The 18,838-nt window shown below is 40.1% G+C and overlaps 3 protein-coding genes across 5 annotated transcripts in view; 2 read left to right on the top strand and 1 right to left on the bottom strand.

The window, feature by feature from the left end:
• Positions 1-831: 831 nt before the first annotated feature.
• On the bottom strand, positions 832-5,960 carry LOC100697359 (rab5 GDP/GTP exchange factor). 2 transcript variants are annotated; one of them, XM_005473415.4, is made up of 9 exons: positions 5,680-5,960; positions 4,279-4,455; positions 3,950-4,077; positions 3,121-3,272; positions 2,970-3,039; positions 2,752-2,887; positions 2,533-2,627; positions 1,975-2,231; positions 832-1,879 (listed from the first exon to the last, which is right to left on the bottom strand). In XM_005473415.4, the coding sequence occupies exons 2-9, from the start codon at positions 4,434-4,436 to the stop codon at positions 1,493-1,495; spliced, it is 1,383 nt and encodes a 460-aa protein (XP_005473472.1). In that variant the 5' UTR covers positions 4,437-4,455; positions 5,680-5,960; the 3' UTR covers positions 832-1,492. The 2 variants fall into 2 exon arrangements, with proteins under 2 accessions (XP_005473472.1, XP_019220835.1); XM_019365290.2 differs by having other exon boundaries at positions 4,279-4,452.
• Positions 4,463-17,206, top strand: cfap251 (cilia and flagella associated protein 251). Its single transcript, XM_005473414.2, has 22 exons — positions 4,463-5,292; positions 6,811-6,871; positions 6,965-7,224; positions 7,330-7,470; positions 7,639-7,748; positions 7,836-7,944; positions 9,872-9,952; positions 10,046-10,123; positions 10,213-10,254; positions 10,355-10,587; positions 10,682-10,855; positions 11,710-11,960; positions 12,048-12,199; positions 12,329-12,505; positions 12,624-12,808; positions 12,896-13,010; positions 13,188-13,351; positions 13,443-13,533; positions 16,026-16,169; positions 16,244-16,472; positions 16,592-16,702; positions 16,796-17,206. The coding sequence occupies exons 3-22, from the start codon at positions 7,030-7,032 to the stop codon at positions 16,948-16,950; spliced, it is 2,937 nt and encodes a 978-aa protein (XP_005473471.1). The 5' UTR covers positions 4,463-5,292; positions 6,811-6,871; positions 6,965-7,029; the 3' UTR covers positions 16,951-17,206.
• A 416-nt stretch (positions 17,207-17,622) lies between these two features.
• Positions 17,623-18,838, top strand: part of mlxip (MLX interacting protein) — a 33,845-nt gene continuing 32,629 nt past the window's right edge. For both annotated transcript variants that reach the window (XM_019365289.2, XM_019365288.2), the window contains exon 1: positions 17,623-18,214. In XM_019365289.2, coding sequence (XP_019220834.1) covers positions 17,892-18,214 — 323 coding nt within the window. In that variant the 5' untranslated portion in view covers positions 17,623-17,891. The remainder of the gene's footprint in view (positions 18,215-18,838) is intronic.

Raw genomic sequence — 18,838 nt, 5'->3', positions numbered from 1 at the left:
GGGCCTCTTCTGCTGAACCAGCTCGTAGTTTGGATTTGGGAGAGAAACACCCTCTCTATTTTTAAGATTAGGTTTAAAACTTTCCGTTTTAATATAGTTCATTGTTAGGAGTGGATCAGGTGACCTTGACCCCAACCCTTCCTTAGTAACACTACAATAGGCCTTGCCTGCTGGGGGCTTCCCATGATGCATTGAGCATTTCTTCTTTACTCACTGTGACATACGTGACTTTACTTTTAGTTATTATGGTCAGGCTCTCTTCCACTCGACTGAAGATCTAGATTAGGCAATTTTATTCGCCAAAAAATTAGGATAACTTATTGCCTGTATATCCTGAATGACTAGACACCCCCCTTCCAATGATGCAGTAATGCTGGATGAAAATACAGTTATGAAGTTGCATGAGATTATCACTGCTTTGCCCTCACCAAAACTAAACAAAATATTAGTGTGAGGCTTTTTTGAGTACTGGATTTTTCCTGCATACTAAATAAACAAAAGTGTAAAAAAATGTTAGTAGCTTTTAAAAAAAAAACAGTTTATTTTTTATCATATAAGATGCAGACAGTTATTGCTACTAGAATCTCAGCATGAATTTGAAACCCTTCAGTTTTCCATTTATTTGATAAAGTTTTTTTGATCTTTTATTAGTAAAGGAAATTAGTAAAGGAGGAACAGGTTTGGACTCTATCAGTTAGGCATTGGACTGAGTCATTTCAACATCTGACACCTGTCTGACTTTCCAAAGAGCTAAGTTTCTAAAACTTCTCTGTTGGCGATATGGCAAGTAATCATCTGGTTTAGTGAAGGAAAACACCCAAACACATTACATTCAATCATGTGTCACCTTTAATATATTAGATACATACAATCACAGATCTTTAGATTAACCCCTTGGATTTTTTTCAGAAATCTTTCAAGAGCTGTAAACAACGTGCAGCTTCTGTATGCTGAACATTTTTTTGCACCCACGTGCTAAGAACAAATACACAGCTTTCACAAATACACCCCTGACTTTTAGTCAAGAACAGTCCCACCAAGTTGTCCTGTAGCATACTTCTGAATTTCAGAGCAGCATACATAAAGGCACAATGGTATAAAACTATTCAAAATTATCATAGTGAATAAGTACCGTATAGTGTTCGCTCTACATCTGTAAGTGCTGTGTACCCTGAGTGCTTAAATGGTACATATGAGATCTCTTATTGGAAACTGGAATGTGATTTATTGGCTCAATGCTTAAATTGGACAGATGTGCGAATAATTTGGACTAAAGTCATTAAAACCTCTGTGAACACTGTGTTACTGCATGCATAAAGTTTCCTTCAGTAAGTTCTCCTTCATCTTCAGCTGGCTTACAAATGCCCTACTCCTGCATTGGGAGCATGTGCAAATGTGGCACTGGAAAGTTTATTTGTCCTGCAGCCTACAAATGTTAGTGCTGACGATTAAATAAAGTCAAGTGCCAGATTAGCTCTATTAATAGAAATGCCTAACAGCCTGTTTCCCTCAGACCTCCGTCTTGATCCTCAAGCACCAGCACTGACTCCTCCTTATTATCCTGAGTGGACAACAAAACCTCCTTCTGAGCCGTTATCTCCTTCTGAGACAGGACAAATTGGCTTCTGGTCTCGTCCAGCTGTGAATGAACTTCTTGGACCCACTTTTGTAGCTGCACATTGAGAGCATCCATACCTTGGTCCAGCTTCTCCTGCCTGCCTTTGAGGTCCTCTAGCAGGTTCTGTGTGTCACTGATCACCTGCTGCCTCCTGTTTAATGCTGAGGGAGTACGCTGACCCAGCATGTAGCCTTCAAACTCTTCTGGACTGAGGCTGAGTGCCGGCCCATCCAGCTTTTCAATGAAGGCCACAGCACAGGACTAAATAAAGACATGAGGACACCCGTATGAGTTATTAACAGGTCTAACAGCACCCTGTGGTGTGTGATGTGTGAGGAACTTTGCAGTCAACTCACCAAATTAGTGAAATAGTAGCCGCTCTCTCCCGCCATCAGACTGTGAGGGAGCCCAAAACGAATCACGTATTGCATGTTGGAGTGGAGGCGAGGCGGATTGGCCTTCAGCAACACGTAAACCAGGCTTGACAAGAAGTCATCAGCATTAGCAGGCTCACTGTTTGAGCGGGAGAGGGCTTCGAAGACATGCTGGCTGCATTTGGAAATGCACGCGAGTTTATCTTGAGGTGCTCGTTTGGCATCCATTTCGATTATGGCTGTTGGAGAAATAAAGGCTGGAACTCATTTCAAATGTTATGACATTGACAAAATATGCCGTCCTTTATCATTAAAGTAACAGTTTTTCATTTTGGGAAATGCACTTTTTACTTTCTTATGTCAGGGAGTTAAATACGAGGCTGCAGTTGGCAAGCCTGGACCCGTACACAGGTAATCTGTTACCAGCATTAAAGTTGCTCATGACATGAATCTTTTGATGCAATTTTTAAATAAGAAAGCAAACAAATGCATTTCCCACCATGTTAAACTGCTCATTTAAGTATTGAGATTTTAAATCACCAGTTATAGCAGGCAGAAAGGGGTCGCCTGTGACTGAGACCTTTTCATCAGGAAAAGGTACGCCTAGCATCTGCGGCGTAACCCAGTTCAAAGAACTGCAAATAAGAGACATTAGTTATAAAAAACAAAAACTGACTTTTAACTCAGGATTAGAAGTTTTTTTTTTTCCTTTCTATTATGGGTAAAACAAAAACAAAAACAAAAACACAGCTGATGTACCGGATCCTTCTCTGGAGAGCCAGGTCCTTCTGTTCATCATCACAGCTGTCATGGCAGAAAACCCATTTGTGCAGCCGTGTCATTATTAACTTCTCTACATGCTCCATTATCTGAGTGACCTGAGCTTCAGGAAAACCTGAAAACATAAACAGCAATTTAAAAGCCTCTTTAAATACAAATATTGTATCATACGCAGTTTGGAACCGATCTGTACTCACTGCTAAAATATTCAGCAAAAGACTGGTAAAAATCCTGCACGAGGTCTGACTGCTTCTGCACCGGCAGATCCTGCAAAGATAATGTGAATCGATGATCAGGACGCCTCTAGCTCATGACAGAAGTGTCGTGTTAGATGCTTAAACTGCTTACATGGTATGCCTCCATTGTGTTGAGAAAAGCTGTACAGCGGGACTGCAAGCGCTGGGAAGGAGGACTCCGAAGTATCTTTAGGAAACCAGTGAAGTCTCCAGGCTCAAGGTTTTCGTAGGCTTTTAAGACATTTGCACGGGTTTCAGAAGGCTCTGGAAGGACAAATAGTAAAAAGATGAAGAGGCAGCAAAATCCAAACAGATAGCCAGATAATCTAATCCAGGAGTGAGGGAACTCTAGGCCTCAAGCAGGTTTTAGATGTGTCCTTGATCCAACACAGCTGATATATATGGCTAAATTACATCCTTAACATGTCTTGAGGTTCTCCAGAGGCCTGGTAATGCTATATATAGTATATAGGTATGTACAATTTGGATGTGTACAAAAGACCAAAACAGTATATATAGCGCACTCTGGTTCAGCAGAAGGTATGGTGGATGTTTATGTACAGTGATTATTAGTAAAGTCTGTTGCCTTATTCTCTGCATTTTGATGGGTTTTTTCTTACAGACAGCAAAAATACTGAGGTAAGGTCAAACCTTTTACCTTCATGGACTTAACGACAATGTTTAGAGGAAGAATTCTGGCTTTCTATTCAGAGGAGCTGGGTAGTATTAAGTTATTCTTCTTTTTGAGTATTTCAGAGAGACAGGATTGTAGAAAAAAAAAGTAAATGGGGCCACCTTGGTTGGTGTGACAGAGGAGGACGCTAGGACAAGGTGAAATGGAGGCAGCTGATCTGCTGTGGCAACCTCAAATGGGGGCAGCTGCTGTAATTGGCTGTTGACCTAATAATGACTTTAAGAAAACCACAAAACTAAAGATTTACCTTGAGGTTTTGGAGGCGATGGGCTGCCCCAGAAGAGTCTTCTCACTGTGTTAATTCGACGACCTTTCTCAATGTTTTTCTTCTCCTCAAATTTGGAGAATGTGGGGAGCGTTCCATCACTGCGCGGTCTACGAGGAATGAAAGGATTAGACATCTCTGTCCCGAGCTGAGAGACAGAAGACAAATGCAAGGTCTCTCTCTGTATTTAGACTGATGTGTTCATACCCTCACATATCCAGATGTCATATTAAAGGACAGTATTCTCACATACATTTTCAATATACTTTAACATAATGATGTGCAAATGTAACAGCGTGAATAAGGTTTACCTAATTTCTTCTCTCGGGGTTCCAGCAGCCCGTGCCCTCTCTCTCCAGCACTTGGAGCACAAACCCTGCCATGCTGGGTTTCCATAGTAACCACAGGCGTTCTTACAGAGCAGCTCCTCCTGAGAAACTCTGATTCCTCTCTGTTTATCCATCCACATGTCTTTTATAGGCTACCTGCTGGACGTACAATTCCGCTTTAGAGCACAAAAAGAGTAAAGTTCCACTGTACTTATCACTATTATTATTATTATACTTTACTACTTAATATTTGTCTTATAAAAAAGGTCAGTATTTTCAAAGAAAGCTTAGTTGTGTGTTTGAAACTATAGCCCCAGACTCTGTGACATATTAAAACAAAACCCAACCAAGTCTCATATTATGATTCTGGATCACCACATAATGTCAGAATTGCAGTGACCCAAAGAACATTAAACTAAACAACTAAAACTGATAAATATAAGATTGGAAAAAATGTCTCAATTACTGCCGTTAAATTTTGGCACAGGGTCAGAAAACATTCAAGCATGGATCCATCTTGCCTTGTATCATTGTTCAGGCTGGTGGTGCTGTGCAAACTTTGAACCTTAGTACCAACTAAGCATTGCTTAAACACCACAGCATAACTGAGTATCGTCGCTCACCACTTCCATCCCTCTATGACCACAGTGTTCCCATCTTCTGATGGGACAGACAACACACCTCACAAAGCTCAAATCATCACAAACTGGTTTACTGAAAACGACAATGCGTTCACTGTACTCGAATGGGCTCCACAGTCACCAGATCTCAATCTAATAAAGCACCTTTGGGATCTGATTGAACGGGAGATTCACATCACGGATGTGCAGCTGACAAATCTGCAGCAACAGTGTGATGCTGTCATTTCAATATGGACAAAAATCTCTGCGTAATGGTTCCGGTTCAATGTTGAATCCATAGCGTGAAGCATTAAGGCCGATCTGAGGGCAAAAGGGGATCCAACCCGACACTGGCAAGGTCTACTTAAAGTGTCCAGTGAGTGAAAAATATCCTAAAATATCCTAGTATCCTAACACGTCTTATACATTTCTATAGCGCGGAGAGTTAACTTACTTTTTCAGCAGTATCGAGTACTATTGCAAAAAGCTATAGCCCCGTGGTAAAAAAAATTTTTCTAAACCTTTAAATGAAGGCATAATGTCTGAAAAAAGTTAACTTCATACACTCGGTAATACGCGAGTGGTTGAGAGTTGGGTGTTAGCCGTTAGCATCTCAAGTTGGAGCGGCTGACTGTCAGCTGAGGGGGATTGGCGATAAGAACCGCTGGCTAATGCTAATGCTAGTACGAACTAAAAGCGAGTGACCAGTCAGTCATTAAATCAGTCACCAAAACCTTGTTTTAAACACAACCGTCAGTCTCACCTGTCTGCTGATAAAACCATTACCAGCCTCAGCTGTTATCTTATCAGAGCGCTCCTTTACTTTCTGGAGTCTTCACGGTCATAAACGCTTCATAATGTTAAGGAGAACCTTTCAGACCTCGGTTAAAGACATTTAGTAAGAAAAAACGAAAGGCTACGAACAGGTAACAAACATTAATAACGCCCAGTAGCACGAAACAGAACTAGAAAGTCCGCCGCTTCTAAAGCCGTGCAACCGGAAAAACCAGGAAAGGAAACCGTGAAAGTACAGGTATTTGGACGCCGTGTCGACCCTTCAAAGTAAAAGCTTTACATATGCAGATACATCTGTAGATTTCAAAATAAAACATCATTTTAGTTAATGCGATCTCGAATTATTATAGTTAATAAAGACATAATTTTGTCTGTCGTGGCTTTTATCTTAAATAAATACATAATCAATTAATGAAATAATATGTCAACTAATTAAAATTGTAAAAAAAAAAATGCTATTAAAAACAAAAAAAATATTTAAATATATAATTACTTTATTTAAAAACATATTTAATATGTCACTATTTGATATCTGAAATATGATACAGTACATTGTGAGTTTATTTTATCTGTCAACCTCACAAATCATAAATGTCGGGGGGGGGGGGGGGGGGGCAGGGCTAAGTGAACTGGTTTGTGTTTGTATAAAACACTTGGTTAGTAGATCACCCACAAAGCTTTCCACACCCATTCTAAAAGGGCATATATGACTGCTTTGACCACTCATTATGTTTTTATTGTTCAGAATCTGTGATACATCCATTAGAACTGGAGCAACTATCATAATTTTTAATGGCAACTGAATTTTGTTTGTTGACAATTGTTTTTATTGGGATATCTATACTACACTTATTTAGGACATTGCTGGTTTACTATGAGCACCAAAGAAAGTACAATGTTTATTCTTTTGACAGTAATTATCCTATAATGTAATGTAACAATTACAATAAATAAACATATTAAATGATCAGAAAGATCCTCCTGGTGTTTTCATATCGAAAGGAAAGCATTTCCCCCCACTATTAATGCTTTTCGAGTGCTTTTGTGACTATCATGCTTTTAATTTGAAAAGGCTCATCCGCTGATCTTCTGTAACTAGGCAACGAAACGCTTCCCTCCAAGTAGCAGCCAGACAGAACAGACGAAAACTTTAAATTTTGGTAGGAATAAAATTAAAAAGACATATTCGAATATCGAATAGAGCTTTAATGTGTTGTTTTTCTTATAAAGTACTGTTACTATTTGGCCTACAGTTAATTTAGGGCAAGGATAATAAGGAGAAGGCTTATAAAAGTACCAAAAGGTAAGGTTAATCATAATGGAGCCACCCACAAGCTACAAAGCTGAAAAGCACCCATTAGTGGGACAAGAACAGGACAGCGGAGAAGCAGGTAAGGATGAAGAGAAGGAAAACTCTGACATACCGAGGAGGACTGGGCAGTCTCAAGTCTACACTGCAACTAGAGACACACTTTTCTCAAAGAAGACAACTGATGCTGAAGCACATGTACTGGTAAGTATGTCCCAATCAGTGTTTATATTTGAGTGTAATTTTAAAGTATTTGTCTGTTTTACTTCACATATTCCTGGCAATACCCTAAACCTGTCCTTCATCCAGTCACTAGATTTCATCTGTGGCATGAACCCTGCTCTTCCCGTTTTCACTCTGCAAGACCAGGATGAGCTGGTTTTGCTCTATGCTGCGGCTCATGTTGGGATTATTTACAATCACACCTCAAAATCCCAGCACATGCTTAAGGTAAAAGTCACTTCAGCTTTTTGAACAATGTGAGAGTAAGTCATTGTTTTAAGTTGCAATAAACAATCTGAGAAATCATGTTAGCCTGGTTTTCCATGTTAAATGTTCACAGTGTATATCTTTTCATAACAGGTGTGCAGATTTATATATTCTCGTTAATGTCTTCAGGGGCACTCCCACTCCATTTCATCTATGTGTGTGAGTGAAGACAGACGCTGGATTGCAACAGCAGACCGAGGACCAAATGGCATGGTGATCATATGGGACTCCTACTCTGGGTATCTCTTCATTCTGCACACATTGAGGCATTTTCACTGCATTAACCTTGCTCTCAATGGTAACCACCTATATGATAAATGTTACAGTATTCCTGTGAACACGTTGTTTGATTGTCACCCTGACGCCGGTGTCATAGCAATAGCGTTTTCAAGCGACACAAAACATCTGGCAACACTTGGGACCGAAGAATTTCAAGTAAGTATGGCAGCTATGGGCTGTCACAATATCAAATTTCCACCGAGCTATTGTGCTGGCAAAAAATAAAAATTAAAAATAAATCACTGTAATCATAATATATGCATGGAAAATAAAAAATGAGCATCAGTAAAATGTATCTAAATTGATCATTCTTTGTTTTCTAATATTTCAATGAAACAGTGCATTTTGGGTCATTTTTTAAGAGTCATATCACCATGTGGGATTGGCAGTCATATGGAAAAGAAGGTTTCGCAGGATGGTTTCTGTGAAAAAATAAGTACACCCCATGAATCGGTGGCTTGTAGAACCACCTTTAGTAGCAATAACCATTTTCTGTATGACTTTATCAGTCTCTCACAATATTGTGGAAAACTTTTGACATTGAGGTTTGTGGGTATTCATTTATTCACCACTCTCTTAAGGTCCCAGAACAGCATTTTAATCAAGTTGAGGTCTGGACTCTGACTAAATACTTTGACCAAACTTTGATATTATGATCTAAAATCTCCACTTAGGTCTCATCTGTCCAAAGAACATTGTTCCATAAGTCTTGTGGTTTGTTCAGATGCAGCTTTGCAAAACTAACCTGTGCTGCCATGTTCTTGTTAGAAGAGAAGAGGCTTTATCATGACAGACCTTCTAAACCAGCAATAGTTGATCAGTCTTTTTCTAATTTTCTAAATATAACATTTATCATGCAAACCGAGGACTTTAGAGTCTCCGATGTGGCTCTTGGGTTTTTTTGCAGTTTCTCTGAGCAGGGGTGGATTTACTGAGACATCCACTCCTGGGAAGACTGTGAGACTGTATTAATACAAACCTAACCTCAAAGTTCCAGACCAGAAAACTGCCAAAACTTCTCCTGTTATTAGAGGTGCTCACACATGATGAGGATCAGTTAATCAAAAACATTTGATAAGTATATAAGTATACAGCAAAGATTATTAGATTAGATTTACATTTCATATTATATCTATATTTATATTTCTACATTTATCTGTCTATATTTTTATAATATCTCTATCATCACCTGGCTGCTAAAGCCGTAAGTGTGCACTTTCTTTTTCACATGACTGTAGCTGGTCAAAACAAGTTACAGCGCATGCAAGGTCTCCTTTTAGTTAAATTTTAATACCAGACTAATCTTCTAGCCCTGTTATTTCCTGGTCAAAAGAAATGTCTAATATAGTCAAATTTCAACATTTGTAAGTATAGACTGTGAAATGACAGTTTGGACATATTACAATGATGAAACAACTTTAGTGAAAAAGTGAACCAAACAGTGCAATTTTTGACCCCCTCCTATGCAATCATGAGGCATGTAGCTCAGAGAATGCTGCTGATGTGGAAGGTAACATTTTGTATGGCTTATTTAAATATAATACAGTTATTATACAAAAAAAAGCTGATTCTGAGGATGTTGGGTGAGAGGGAGCAATTGATAACTTTGCACATTGTGTGTTGTCCTTTTCACACAAACTAATTAAAATCAAAATGGTGTAAGTCAGTTATTTAACCAGAACCGTGCAAATGTATACAAAAGTACAAATACAGAGTTATTTATACTATTATCACATTTTATTTTACATATAACAGTTACACTGACACCCACAGTTTAGATACATCTAAAAAGAAAAGAAGTTACTGCTGAGATTATGAAACATGTTCTTCATGAAAAAGGAAATTTTATATTAAGTAACACTTCCTGGTCTTAGAAACACTTACATACAAACAAATATATGTGTGTTTGTGTGTGTGTGTGTGTGTGTGTGTGTGTGTGTGTGTGTGGCCAATCTGAGCTGTTTCCCAGCTTAAAAACCAGCTAAGATCATTACACTTTTGAATTTGGCAGAACAAAGTGTCTGTAAGGTAAAAGCAAACTTTTCATGAGCTGACAATCTGCTTAAACTATATATTTTTTCAGCGTGTGTGCATTTGGGACTGGACCAATGAATCAGAACAGCCTCTGTGGTTTACCGAGCTCAATCCTAAATATGGTTTTCAGGTAAATATGCTTTCTCAGTATGTGAATAGCACCATTACTTTATGGAAACGGCACTGAGGTGAACAGCTGTTGAAGTTTTGAGCTGTTTTTCAGGATTACATCATGTTTAGGCCGGCGAATAGCTCTCAGCTGCTCAGCAGCAGTGAAAGTCATGTGTTATTCTACAGCAGCGTGAGTTCAGCTGTTCAGTTTTTTTTTTTAAAAGTGTAGTACAACTGTTATGTATTTATTGTGATAGTGATAGACTCGTCCTTTTTCAGGAAAGTGGAAGTCTGCAGTATACTGACCTGAAGTTCAAGAAGGTGAAGATACTCTTCTAAATTTTAAATTCTTGTTAAACTGTCTGTCTCATTATGTAACTGAATATATTGATTTGTGTTCTGGTGTGTTTTGCCATTACAGTTCAATAAGGGAACCAGCGGTGCTGCTGAATTTACTTCAGTCCGCTCTGAAAATTTTGGTGTGGCTAATATGTCTGTCAGTCGGTCTGTGTTTCACTGGGAAGAGCCTAAGATCTTAATAGCCTCTGGAGGGGGTGTTGTTGAGTGGCTTGTGAAAGAAATCACAGCCAAAGACACGGCCAATCGAATCAACCTCCAGCAACAGCAAATCACTGTTCTGGCCGTCACCGACGGGTGGGCACAGCAAGAAATATTGTCTGTTGTTGCATGTCAGTTGTGACCTGCGTTTACCGGTTCCTAATCTCTCTTTGTCTGTATGCTATCACAGCTGCATCGTAACTTGCAATACTGAAAGCCACGTCTGCTTTTACAATGGCAAATTCATCCTGCTCGCTTGGTACACTGAATTAAATCTGGATGCCATTGTTTCTATTTCATTTTCCAAAGAGTGGAAGAGGAGACAGCAGGAGTACAGACTGGATTACAAACCCTTAATTACCAGGTATACAAATTTACTCTACTACAGTGTTCAGCCTAAAGAGCCACTGAACCATTAGATCAGACTTTTACTGGCCATAAAAGCGATGCCAGTCTGATTACTTTCTATACTCAAGTACATAGCAAAGATTATTGGTAGATTTATATTTTAAATTATAAATCTACATCAGTGAGCTTTAGAGTAAGCTTGATGCACTGTAGCAACCACTGCTTCCCTTTTTAGATTCAGCCCTGTACGTTGCAGGTACCGTTGCTAGAGAGAGATGGATTTATTTCTGTCAGTGCTTAGCAAAAATACAAGTTAGACAGACAGCTTCTATTTTACCTTCTTCTCCTTATATGAGTTTGTGGTACTGCTATGTTAAACAAACTTGTGGTGGCCAGGAGCAGACAAAACTCTGTGGCTTATTTTTAAAAAACAGCTTATAACTCATCTGTTTAGACAGGCATTTGGGTAATGTTCTTGTGTAATATGTTTTGGGGTTTTTTGTCTGATGTACTTTTACATTCCCTGTAAAGCACTTTGTAATAAAGTCCTGGCTTTAAAAGTGCTGTATAAATACATTTTACTTACTTACTTTACTTACAAGAAGTTCACTATTCTTCTTTTAATTTATGTGCAGAGGTAGTTTAAAGAGATTAAAAGAAAATTATATTGAGCATCCATTCATGTTCACAGAGGAATTGATCTGTGCTGGCCAATCAACTTAGGCCAAACACTTTTTTACTGGCTCAAAGCCATCAGGACACTTGTTATGTTGAACCCGATACTATATCTTCACTCTGAACTGTTTTACACAGCATAATGAAAATACAGATTATAAATTTTTAGCCAAGTTGACCTGTCTTTTTCTGCAGGAACTTCACTGTGACCACTGTCAGTCACAGAGTTGTGCATGTGAATGCAGAGAGCCTTATCACTCGAATTGTGCTGGACGAGGATTATGAGCCTATACATGCAGTGACATGCCACCCCAGTCAGTCAGCTGTGGTCATTGGCAACCAAGGAGGCATTTTAGAAATGTGGGACTATAGCAGCAAAGTACGCAGTGGTAGAAAGGTCTTTAAGACAGAGAAGCAGATTCAGTGTGTCACATTTGACACTAAAGGTAAGGTCAGACTATGTTTAAAAAGAAAAGTGCTTCCACATCCTCAGTGTGTAAAAGTTTTGTTTGTCACATTTCATTTCTAAACAGGATTATATCTGGCTGTTGGTTTTGCCAGTGGAGCTGTTCACATACTGAATGCCAGAACCTTAGAGAGTGAACAAGAGGAAGCTTTACATTACACCAAAGACAGCATCCAACTCATCACCTTCTCCTCAGACTCAAAGTATCTCGCCACTGCGGTGAGTGAGAAAACTGTGTAGACTGGAATTTGTCATATTGTATTGAGTTTTGTTAGAGCTGTCATTGTTACAGAAACATTTTTTTTTTGTTGTTGTTGTGAGATGATTTATGCTTTGCATGTCTGTCAGGATGCCGGAAAAGCAGTGTCAGTGTTTCACTTGATCACCAAAGAAGGCTCTTCACCTCAATGGATGCATTTGGGTAGGATCCACTCTCACTACAAGCCCATCAAAGATCTTCTTTTCGGGGTTCACCTGGACAGCACCCAACCCAGACTACTCTCTCTGGGAATGGACCGCCAACTGGTTAGTCTACTTGGTCTAAGTTGCAGCACTCTTGTCTACATTAGTGTTTTCTGCGGCTGTTTTTATGACACGATGATGGTACATGCAAATCTCTGTGCTTGTGTGGACTGAATAAAAGGTGGAGTACGACCTGGAGAACAGCAGCGTGGACCGGCTCATCATCTTAAGCTCGGAGTGCATTGAGCAAAGTGGCATGTCAATGTGCATGACTTGGTATCCTCCCCTTACAGCAGAACAGTTTCTCCTCATCGTCACAGATCAATATAAGATGAAGCTTTTCAACAGCACAACAAAGATGTGCAGGTCTGCAGAATACTGTGACAAGATCAGTCAGATGTTCTGTCACAGCAAAATACTCACGCATCTCTATTACATGTTTTACAAAAACAGAAAGACCCTTCAAGGCCCAACATATGGCTCCCCAATTAAAAAGATAGTGGTTCTTCCCAAGTCTGAAAAAGCTGATACAAACTCATATTACCTGGCGTTCATCACAGAGGAAAAGGTCAGTGTTTGGAGTATTTTACTGACAAATGTTTGACTTTCACTTACACCAACTGGTGTGTCTTGTTTTCCTGCAGTCGACTGAATACAAAGGTTTTTTGTGTCTTTCTTTTCTCTTATCAACTTGTTATCACATTGATAGTGATACTATCATGAAAGTATCTTGTATTTTCTTTAGTTGGGTCTCCAGATTCTGCCACTGGATGGGAACCCCTACAAGTCGAATGCATTGATCTGCCATTCAGCAGGAGTGTCTGCATTTGCCTGCTCCTATGATGGCAGATTCATTTTCACTGCAGGAGGAGCAGACTGCACAGTCCTCTCATGGGAAATAAACTTGAAGTATGTTTTTTTTCATAGCAACCTGGTAATTAGTTGAAATGAAAGCGCAGTATAATGATGTTTCCTGAAATCTGTCCTCTTTCCTGTATAGTGTGCTTGAGGCAGCAGCTGCTTTGGGGGGAAAGGACATGGTACCTTTTTACAGTCTCTTAGAGGGAGGACGAGATGGCAGGTTCTACAGAGTGAGTAAAAGTTTTCCTTTTTCTGCTGAGCTTTAAGTAAACAAGCATAGCGTTATTCAGATTTTTTTTAGACTGAGACATGTTAGAGGCACACTTACTCAAGTGCTTGTTAATGCAAATATATCATCTCGGATATAGTAGCAGTGTATGTAGACATGGTCAAGATGATGGTCAAGACACCCTGCTGAAGGCCAAACTGAGCATCAGAATGGGGAAAAAGGTCATTTAAGTAACTTTGAACGTGGCATGGTTGTTGATGCCAGATGGGCTGATCTGAGTGTTTCAAAAACTGCTGCTCTGCGGCTATTTTCCCACACAACCAATTCTATGGTTCACAGAGAGAAATACCCAGTAAGCAGCAGTTCTCTGGGGAAAAATGTGTTGCTGATTTCCTGAGTCAGAGGAGAATATCAATACTGCTTTGACCTGACAGAAAGGCAACAGTAACTCAAATGACTACTTCTTGCAACGAACGTATGAAGAAGATCACCTCTTTGGAGCAGATGGGCTACAGCAGCTGAAGACCACACCGGGTGCCACTTCTGTCAGCTAAGAACAGGAAATTGAAGCCACAATTCACATAAGCTCACCAAAAATGGACAGGGGACATTGGAAAAATATCTGATGTCTGATGAGTCTTAATTTCTATTGTAACATTCATATCGTAAACATCAAAACATGGATTATTCTGTCTTGTATCAGTGGTTCAGGTTGGTGGTGATGGTTTAATGCTCAGCTGAGTACCAACTGAGCATTGTTTGAACCCCACAGCCTACCTGTGTTATAGCTGAGGGTAATGGCATGTAACGTAACACAAGCGACTTTTGCTGACCTACAGTGTAAATACCCTGAGGCTTTCATCACTCATCATCACTGCTGATTTTAACCTTGTTGATCAGGACTCCACTCTGCCATCTATTCAGCAGTATGTGGACTATAAAACATGGAACAATAAAACTCTTGACCTTCTATATGCAGACAGCAGAAATGCATACAAAGCCCCTGCCCGGCCCCTAATAGGTAGATCAGACAACAACCTGGTCCTGTTAAGACCTCAGTATGTCCCTGCTCTTCAAAGACTCCATGTTGCCATGAAGTCTGTGATGAGGTGGATTCAGGAAGCTTGCGAAGATTGTGAAGTTCTGCTCTGTACTCCCACTTCGACAATGCAGAGTGGGACGAGCCACATGGGGATGACATCATCAGAATCGTGGATTGCATCACGGATTATATAAATTTCTGTAAGGATACCATCATCCTAAACAGCATGCCTGCTGTTTACCCAACAACAAGCCCTGCATCACCACTGACCTGAAAGCCCTAATGAATGAAAAAAAAGAGGGTCTTCAGTTCAGGAAACAAGAACGAGCAGAAAAGGATAAAGTACCAGACCCCCTGTTGCCCCCCCCCACACAGCACCAATCTTAACACCTCATCGGCCATCAAACATTCTTCCATTTTGTGTTCCTCCCCCATGTCAGTGAGAGACAGGAAGTCACTAAACAAACTGCTCTCAATCATCCGCTCCACACTACAGAGGGACCAGAGCTCATTCTCCCTCAGATTTAGTGCTACCATAAAGCATGCTACAGGAAATAATTCCCACAGTCCTTTATATAACTCTACTGTAACTCTCCTTTTTGTGACAGGTGAACACGCCTGTCAGGATATTAAAAAAAAAAATTCCAAACACATTTACACACTTTTTGCACTACCTCAGATTACAAGACCTTCACTATAGGCCTGTGGTACTTTTAGTTTTAACTTTCAGCAGTTCTGAAAGCAAAAAGTGGTCCAACATGGACAATCAAAATGTAACTAATAAAGGGGCCAGGGAATGTCCACTGGCATTAATGGAATTATATAATATGGTATTTTGTGCACCAAAAACTACAATACATGTATTTATTTGTTTGATCTCTGGTTGTTAAGCACCTTAATATAAATGTCTTTTTTTATTCACTGAGCTCTGTTGTTTAATTGTTATGTATTTATTCTCCTGCTTTTACCTCCTAATTTTTTCTTTTTAAATTGTGTTTATTTCATTGGGCTATTCTTTTTATTTATTTATTTATTTAAACGTACATGACCTGCACAATAATTTCCCAACTTCCCCCCAAAAAGTTTATTTAATCTAATGGACTTAGATTTATGAATTATTTGTGCTTTTAATTCTGTTGGTTCTCAGAGAGGAAGGCATATGTGCATGAATTTTTCTTATTTAATTTAACTTTTCTTAAAAAATTATGAGCCTGCATTTTTTATGCATGGCTATACAAAACGAATTTACAGAGAAATATATATATAAAAAAAAATATAAAAATATGGAAACTATTTTGGACACTCGCAACTGAAGACCAATGCACATGGCCGCATAAAATGTATTTCTAAATAATACAAGAAAACAAGATTAGTCCTCGCCCTAGTACAAGTTTTAAAACTGTTGTTTACCGTGACATTTTAATCAGTAATGGGAGTTTTTCTCTCTTTAGGAGATGGAGGACTTTTTTTATTACTGCCAAGTCCATCATCAAGGCATGGACTCGATGGAGAAACGACAAGTGTCTTGCAAAATCCCCTTGTCAGAGGTTTCCGCTCTCATGAGAGCTTTGGGGTACTATCCTACTGAACAAGAGGTAAATTCAGTGAAACTAAAATCGGCACTTAATCTCAACCCTTTAATAACAGTTAAACATATTTTCTTCACCAGATAGAAGACATGCAAAATGAAGTTAAGTTCAGTAAGTATGCCGAAACAGGAAAATATGTAAATGACATTGACCTGGAGGAATTTATCAAGCTTTATGTCAACCACCGGCCGGCCTTCAGCATCTCTAGCAGTGATCTGGTTAGAGCTTTTTGGGCCCTTGGGAATGTTGACAGCACAGGACAGCCTGTCCTACAGAGACAAGAGCTGCTAGAACTTCTACAGGTTCGAGGTAACGAGAATAATTGGTCTGCCTCTTACTGGTTATAAATCTTAATCCTATGTTCCATGTTTTATTGTCAGTTTTTACTGGCACATCCAACATGTTTGTTATTTTGATATTAAACCCAGGAGAACACATGACAGAGGAAGAGGTGGTGGAGTGTTTCACTGCTCTTTTAGGCCTCAATGATGTGGAGGAGGAGGACGAGGAAGAAGGAGGAGGACCATCTGAACCTAAAAGTGTGTAATACAAAAACACATACTTCCAAGTCATTACCGAAGAATTCACATAAATGCTGAGAATAAAATCTTTTTTTCTGCACATGTACTCAGGTGGACATTCAGAGTATGCACTGGACTCTGTGATCCCAAGTGAGATATCGGTGGAGACATTCACAGGTCAGATCCTGGGCTTCACGTCCTCAGCAGAACAGAGCAGAGCAGCAGGTCTTCCCCTCCAGAGTGATGAACCAAAAATGTCTGCCTGAGAATCTGTTTATGACGAAGTTTTAGCTCTGCTGGTCTGTTTAAAGACCAGCAGTATTACTGTAACATGTTATTAACAGAAAGTAGAGTGTAATCTGTGTTTGGCTTAAAATATACAACATTATATCTTATACTTATACAAAAAGTCAGTTAAGCAGTAGAGAGTTTTTTTTCTGTTGATATTTGAGTGTCTGATGACAATCGCTTCCACATGTTAAATGCAGAAAATACATTCTAATAAAGGAAGATTTAAAACAAGTCTTGTTCTCTTTTATCAGCTGCTCCTTTAGGGGTCGCCACAGCAGATATTCTACCTTCCTAGGATCTTCTGTCAAATCATCCTGCTGCATGTCCTCCTTCACCACATCCACGGATCTTTCCTGAGGTCTTTCTCTTTTCCTTCTACCTTGCAGCGCCATATTCTAAAGCCCTTTTTCTGATATATCACCTATCCTGTCCAAACCATCTCAGCCTTGTTTCTTTATTAACATTGTCTCCAAACCACTAAACCCGAGCTTTCCCCCTGATCCTTAAATTAAGGATATTGTCACAAATAAGCGTGATCTCTTGTCCTTCCTCGCTGCAGAAACGTGTCTGTGGCTGCAGGTTACTTTGGGTCTCACTAGTGGGCGGGGTTCTGAGTCGGCCCAATCAGAGGCGCTTTGCGACAGGAACTTCCTGCTCTGGGCAGAGGGGCCAGTGAGCAGCTTCTCGTCAGCTGGTCGTTGAGACTCGTAGCTACGTCAACTCAAGGCAAGTTAAGTTGGGAGTTAAATGACCGATAGCGAGCTTAGCGATGAGTGAACCGAGGGCCTCGACTCCGCGGCGCGAAGCTGGTGAAGTTTAACAATCGGTGTGTTCTCCAGAGAGACTCATGAAAGGGAGAGTTTTATTGTTCTAGCTTGCTGGCTAACTTTAGCCATTTGTCTGGTGAGTTATCGACATGGCTATGAGCGAGGTGTCCCTGCGGCACAAATACCGTTGTCCTTCCGCGAGCATAAAGCAGGAGCAGGATGACGACTCGGACACGGAGGAGACTCACCTGGGGCTGAGGAAGGCAGAAGGACTGGAGTCTCAGATCATCCACAGCGGACACTTCATGGTGTCCTCGCCCCACACCGAGCACCCGCCGAAGAAAGGCTACGACTTCGACACTGTCAACAAACAAACGTGTCAGACCTATCATTTTGGAAAAGCGAGCTCGTCGCACTTCTCCATAGACGCGTCACTGACGAAGCTCTTTGAGTGCATGACTCTGGCGTATAGGTAAGTTATGGCGCACTATGTAAACACACGGGGAACATTCATTTTCACTTTAGCTCCTCCTCACCCACTCCTCCACGCTGAGCTTTCCTCTATGTGCAGAGTCAGGCATGGGGCGACTGCATGCGGTCACGAGTCTTCCTTTAACTTCCTGCTCGATGATCATTATTTTGTAGGGAGTGTGGTCCTGGAGATAATGTAGAAGCCGTACTTGGATCAAGGAACCAGACACAGAAAAAACGATCCCTGCATCTAATTATGTAGGGATTGTAGGTTGAATTGTGTAAATTACCTGCTAAAAATATCCCCTATAACTCATATCATACTACATGACATCATCAGGTTGTGAATTAGCAGTATTTTTCATTTTGTAGAAATGTGGGCCACCTTTCCAGTAAGGCTACGTTCTTTTGATTGGCTGCTTCTTAAAAAAAAGTTAGTTAGCACTTCCTACTGCAACTCGCGTTCACTCAACCACACACACATACAGTGCCTTTCCTTACACACACACTGACATCCACTTTACCACCTGAGCCACAGCCATTCTACTCTGTGTGTGTGTGTGTGTGTGTGTGTGTGTGTGTGTGTGTGTGTGAGTGAGAGAGAGGGAGAGAGGAAGAGAGGAAG

This window comes from Oreochromis niloticus, linkage group LG12 (genome assembly GCF_001858045.2).
Source record: "Oreochromis niloticus isolate F11D_XX linkage group LG12, O_niloticus_UMD_NMBU, whole genome shotgun sequence".
Lineage (NCBI taxonomy): Eukaryota > Metazoa > Chordata > Actinopteri > Cichliformes > Cichlidae > Oreochromis > Oreochromis niloticus.
Note: the sequence above shows the minus strand (reverse complement) of the source record. Positions and strands in the feature narration are given on the sequence as shown.